General features: G+C 36.5%; 1 protein-coding gene across 1 annotated transcript; it reads right to left on the bottom strand.

Moving 5' to 3' along the window:
* Nucleotides 1-976: 976 nt before the first annotated feature.
* On the bottom strand, nt 977-6,046 carry SIC (hydroxyproline-rich glycoprotein family protein). The gene is made up of 3 exons (XM_082874169.1): nt 5,563-6,046; nt 4,310-4,585; nt 977-2,319 (listed from the first exon to the last, which is right to left on the bottom strand). Exons 2-3 carry the CDS (start codon nt 4,578-4,580, stop codon nt 1,397-1,399), a joined length of 1,194 nt encoding a protein of 397 aa, XP_082730295.1. The 5' UTR covers nt 4,581-4,585; nt 5,563-6,046; the 3' UTR covers nt 977-1,396.
* Between the last annotated feature and the right edge of the window lie 464 nt (nt 6,047-6,510).

The following is a 6,510-nucleotide window of genomic DNA, read 5'->3' as shown; positions in this document are numbered from 1 at the left end:
AATATAGCATGTTAACAAATATTGTCATGTTATTAGGTTACATATATTTAATTAACTTGATTTTTTTTCTTCCATAAACGATATATTCAACAAACTTTATAATATGAATAATTTGAATGATTTCCACAGAACCTTTCCTAATTTTATGTTAAGATTACGTGCGATGTGCATTTATTGATCAACAAGCTAACAATTTCTGAGCCTCAAAAGCTTTAAGGTAACCAAGATTTCTTATTTAAAGGCTCTTGAATATGACTTCATTTCATATGAAGATACTTGTGAGAACACATCATTCAATTACAAAAGAACCTGTTATTATTAAAAACAAAAATTGCTCACATTACACCTTCTGTTCCCAGAACTTGCAGTCCCCCTCCCTCACAAAACAAACCCGGGTTGATTTATATATATATTTTTAACTTTTCAGTCTCAAAAAAAAAAAAAAAAAAAAAACTAAATAAGTTAATAAGACAAAATATCACACTTAAATTATAATTATTTTATTTTTTTTCTCAAAAAAATAAAAAAAAAAATAAAAATATACTTCCCAAATGAAACTAATTTAACCAAGCTATATTAGTCAAAAAATTTAAAAGTCAGACTAAAAATTTTTTTACCAAACAGAAAGTAACCCCCCCCCCCACACAATCTCGCTGGAAGTTCACCATAGGTGTTCAATGCAATTGTTAAAACAAATTATAAATTACAATTTTAATAAAAAATTATTAATCTATTTAATATAATTGCTAAATTATAAATTTCAATTACTGAATAGTATTTAATAAATAACTTATAAATTAATTTTTATTTTTTGTTATTCAACTAGTTCACATTTCTCATACAAAAAAATAAAAAATAAAAAATAAAAAAATAATCCATAATCCATTTGAGTCATTTTCTATTGTTTAAAAAATAAAAAAATCTAAGGACATAATCATAAATTAACATGCCCACAGCATAAACTAATAATCAAAAATAGAGAATGAATAGCTTCTCAGAATTAACTTTTTAAAGTTAAAATAACTTGGTAAAATCAACCGTGGGTTAAAATAAATTTAACCAAATAGTCTAAAATAATTTTTCCCATGCTAGAATCTATAAGTTAGCCCAACACCAAACACCCCCACTAACAGCTATGGAAAATTTGATTCTAGCAAAAAGTAACTAACATACATACAAAATTCACGGTCACCTTTTTTTTTCCGCTAATGTTAAGATACAACAGGAGGAGATGAGGAAAGTCGAAATTGTAGAACTAACAGCATTAACATAAGCACCACCTTCCAAGTTCTTACTTTTTAAGGTGTGATAGTACCTTAAAATATGAGCTCCTCACCACCCTCCCAAACTCACCTTTTCGGTCGAGTTTTGCAGAGCTTCCTCAAAACCCTTATCCTCATAAACTCGGTTTATCATTACTAGCTTCATCGTTGACAGTTTCATTAAATGCGGCTGCCAAATATTCAGCGAGGCTTGGCTGAGAACTGGATGCGTTTGAGGCTCCTGAGATTCTGGCTTTCTTTATACCAACGGATTTTGGGATCGAGGATCCTAGAGAGTCTGGTGTATTCAAAATATTCTCTCTTCTCCAAACAACGGGTTTTAAAAGCTTCCATGGGTCTTCAACCATTGATTTGTTGTAATACAGATCTGGTCTAAACTCCGCTGAAACACCACCATGAGAACCTAATCCTCTCTGGCCACCCCGCCCTAAACCAGGGCGCATGTTATTGCCCGACCAGCGACCCCTGCCTCTTCCTAAATTAGAACTAGGGCTACCTCCGTATCCTGAACCAGAGCCGGGACTGTTGCTGAACCAGTGCCCTCTGCCCTGACCTGAATTTAAACTAGGGCTACCTCCAAATCCAGGACTCGAGATATTAGCAACTCCTGGTGGATTAGTTTGAGGATAGAAGCTTGGGGTGCCAGTAGATCCATTCCAGACTCCAGGTGCTCCTTGATGTGGGCTAAAAGGACTGACCATCCCAATTGGGCTTCCATATGGAACAGAGCTGTGATAAGGGCCACGCGCTTGGTACATTCTTTGATCGGGCAAATAATTAGTTTGGATTTGATGAGCTGGAGAGGGAGTAATTTCAGGGTTCCTTGGTCCTGAGTTGTAGTGAGGGCCTCGAGCTTGGTACATTCTTTGATCAGGAGAATAATTAGTTTGTACCTGATGAACCGGAGAAGTCATTTCAGGGTTCCTTGGTCCTGCGCTGTGATAAGGGCCTCGAGCTTGATACATTCTTTGATCGGGGGAATAATTAGCTTGGAACTGATGAGCTGGGGAGGGAGTTGTTTCGGGGTTCCTTGGTCCTGTTAAACCAATAGATAAAATAAACATAAAGACCACTAAAGAAATCAATGTATAAACAAAACAAATTAAGCGATTACAATCTTCTGGTTGATATTGACAACTAATACACCGGAAATTAGGTTTCAGGTCCCTAATCAGGATCATATAATATCCAGAGCATTGTTAATACAGGAGTTCAAATCAAATTAGACTTCACAACTGGCCTAATGGGCAAGTGGTATAAAAAAAAAAATAAATAAATAAAAAATCTTCATTAACATAAAAAATCAAACAAGGCCTCATAATGGATGCTGATCTTAAAAAACTTGCAACTATGGTAACTTTAAGTCCATTTAATTATACACCAAATCATGTGACACATAACAAACAACACCATGATATCATGTTCAACTTCCAAATCCACTGCTAACTTCAAGCAGATTTCCACAAGCATCCTCCAGATCTCAATTGACACATGCATGATGTGTACCATCTACAATTTTTATCCGCCATGCATATGAAGGACTTACTATTCACACCTGTTCATAACTCTCAATGAAATGCTACGCTTATGCCACAGCCCAAATGATGAAATAATGCTACCTGATTGCTTTATGATATGGCCACAACTAAAATCATTTCTTGCCCAGGCTATTCTTTATTTATTAAATCAACCTTATCAAGACTTTCTGGAATATAACAATTTTTTAAATTTTTGATAAACATACCAGAAATATGACAATATCCACCAGAATTTGATCTCCAATAACAAAGTAAAGTATAATGCAAAATTATAAGCTTTTTCCCCAAAACTTGGATGAAAAGTGGCTCAAACAATCTTCACAATATCTCAAGGTTTCAATCAAACATTTACAAGAATATTATTTTCTTCGGCATTCCATGTTCCAGATTACCTTATATATTGAAAAAGAATTACCCTTTTAGTAACTCAAAATTGACTCTTAAAGTATTCTCTGGTATTCAAAATTCAGAATATGCAAACATCATCATAAGATCTATTCAAGCTCAACTAGAGCTCTAAACAAAATGATGTGTTAGGTTTTCATTTCTGCCTCTTAAAGTATCAAGCCTACCATCATTAAGGGCAATACTAATTGAACTAATCCCTTCAATTGTTCTTACATTCAATTTCTATCATTTAAAAACAATAGCTTAAAAGGGGAAAAAAAAATGAGGCACCTGAGGTGTTCTGTGCATTCTTGTATTCTTTTTCCTAACACTCTTATTCTTATGCCATTCTAAAACTCTATTGCTTCAAAATTACTTTAACACCACTTTGTTCTATGTGCATGCATGTGACTATTAAATATAAATCTCCAGCCCGGGTCACTGACTAATGACTGTTTTCTCTTGTCCAGAAACGCTTGTTCTTATCTGTGCAGCGCTCTCACAAGCCTATTTCTAAAAAATAATCTCTCTTACTCATAGACTCCTCTACAGTCGGTGGGTTTTTGTGATGCCTGCCCCTTTCTCACTCTTTTTTTGTCCGAGTCTAACATCCACTCTTTACTCACTGTTTCCACCAGTTAATCTATTTTTTCCTGTTCTGCCATTAGTACCAACTAGAAAAATTGTGCTCAGTCATGTCTCTATTTAACAATCCCTCATGCCATCCTTAATTTTTAGTCATAGTCACATTGGTAAACAATCCCTATTCCACAAAGCACATCCTTCCACATATTCTAATATCCCAGCACAAGCTTCTTTTTGGGCTAGCGAGGTGGTGAGAGTTTACATAACATAAAACTCATAGAGAAAACACTTATTCACTGATAATATCAAAATCATGACTTTATATGTCACCAGGGTGCTACACTTCCACAGAATAAAGAATCAGAAGAACAAGATATATGCAGTTATAGTTAACATCAAAATAATAATAATAATAATAATAATAATAATAATAATTTCCAGATTTGTGACAACAAACATTGCAATAAGTTAACATGATAAAAAGTGAACAACATTACTAAAAGAATGTTCTATTACTTGGGGGTGTGAAATAGTCCGGTGAATTCTGACTGCTGACCTTGCTCCTCCTCTTGTTAGCGGAGAATGCTGACATAGGGTCAGTGTAATAATCAAACCTCGGAGTTGCATTTGAGTTCATCTGTACCGGTGTGGCTGCAGAGGTTTCTATTAATGGATTAGAGAGTTGATGGGACTCCACAGAATTCCCGATTTCATTATGAACTCCCGTTTGCGATGCTTCCATCCGCATCGCTTTCAACCTCTCTCTTCTCTGCTCTGATTCCTCCATTTAGGCTGATATTCAAAACAACAATCACAATCAAATTTTACAATAATAATAATAATAATACTAATAATAATAATAATAATAATAATAAGGGCATGAAATTATGCATAGCAAATATGACTTTGACACGGGGATTGTTGCTTCGAATTCTTTGAAACGAACTATTAGACTATGCATACATATTTACACATATATGCATGTGTGTACATCCAATTGTACAGCAAACAAAGTTTTATGCAGGGATTACAATAGTATTGAACTTTCTAAAACATTCAATTTGAGAGAAACCCTGGATGCTGTGGAGAGATGGTTGTGCTTGTGTTTGGGTGTGTACATTAGGGTGCAAACGCAATCCATTTGCAATTTAGCATCTAAACTTCTGGGTGATTTGATGAATAAGAAAGATGGGTTGAATTTTGAAAGTGTTTAGTGGATGTGGCGTTTTAAATTCACCGAATTATAGTTTTGGAAAAAAAAAAGAAGTGTGATGAAGCTTCAGAGAAATTCACACCACTATATATAATATAGAATAGATACATAGATATAGTTTACTTCTCTTTCAATCCCACACCCTCTTCACTTACTACTCCAGCAGTAAGAGTATCGACAGTGGGCTGCCAAAGGAGCAGCCCATTGCCAAATTTTGGCAAGAGTTGGCAAAAACAGGTCTCTAGTGGCATGCTAAAACCTAAACCAAATCTTCCAGATCATCATTCCCAACTGCTTTCCTTCCTTCCCTCCCTCCCTCCCTCCCTCCCTTCCTTCCTCATACTTTCCCAGCAAGAACTCCCCCAAACAGAAAATAATACTTTTTAACAAAATTCACCAAAAAAACAAACAGACTAAAACAACAACAATACAAACAGACTAAAACAACAACAATAATCAAATAAATTTCAAGCAATCTAAACTAATCTCAAGCAATTCTCAGCAATTTTTAAGCAATTCTCCATCATCAGAAAGACAATTTCAGAAAAATAAATACCTTGAAGATGCGTGATGGATTTCAGACGAGTTTTTCAGCTATCTCAAGCCTTCGTCTTGTTCGTCTTCTTCAGCAGCTTGCTTCGTCTTAGGGTTTGTGTGTGGTTTAGGTGGGGGTTTCGGCTTTATCTGCTTCGTCTTAGGGTTTGTTTGTGCTTCGACTCCATCTTCTCCATGAGAAAGACGATTTCAAGGAATCAATTTCAAGGGTTTGGGGTTTCTCAGATGGATCGAAGGTAGACAGATCCAAAGGGTTTAGGGTTTAAAAAGAGACAAAATAGAGGGAAGACAGTGGCAGGGACGATCGGTGGAGAGATAGAGATGGAAGATATGAGAGAGAGAGAGAGAGAGAGAGAAGGGCGGGGGGTCGAAAAAGACGGAAGAAAGAGCAGAGACACTGACATATACGTAAGGGAAACAATCCTTTTTCGCATAATGAGGCTTTCTCTGTTATAATGCCAGGGAGACTAGTTTGGAAGAATTTCTAGGGGTGTGTTTGGTAACGTTTACGTTTTCAGTTTATATTTATAAAAATTTTATAAATTGATTTTTGTTTATTTTTTGTTTATTTTTAAAAAAACATAAATTACAAACGCGTTTGATAATTGACAAAATGTTTAAAAAAATTTAAAAATATAAAAAGAGTAAGAAATGGCAAGTGGCGGCGGAAGATGGTGGTGGAAAGTGGTGGGTGATGGGTAGCTGATGGCGGGTGGGTGGGTGGGTGACGGTGGCGGGTGGTAACGAGTGGGTGGTAGTGGTGGTGGCGGATGGTGGGTGGTGGTGGTGGCAGGTGGGTGGAGGATGGCGGGTGGTGGTAGCGGGTGGGTGGTGGTGACGGGTAGGTGGCGGGCGGTGGTGACGGGTGGGTGGGTGACGGTGGTGGGTGGTGGTGACGGGTAGGTGGCGGGCGGTGGTGATGGGTGGGTAGGTGATGGTGGCGAGTGGT

Source organism: Camellia sinensis, chromosome 6 (genome assembly GCF_055761805.1).
Source record: "Camellia sinensis isolate YWXY chromosome 6, ASM5576180v1, whole genome shotgun sequence".
NCBI lineage: Eukaryota > Viridiplantae > Streptophyta > Magnoliopsida > Ericales > Theaceae > Camellia > Camellia sinensis.
This window is presented reverse-complemented; position numbering and strand designations above follow the sequence as displayed.

Coding starts and splice junctions, on each gene's coding strand:
- SIC (XM_082874169.1), bottom strand. CDS start 4,580: ATGGAGGAATCAGAGCAGAGAAGAGAGAGGTTGAAAGCGATGCGGATG. Junction 2,320..4,309: donor GGACTATTTCACACCCCCAA/GTAATAGAACAT, acceptor TTGGTTTAACAG/GACCAAGGAACCCCGAAACA.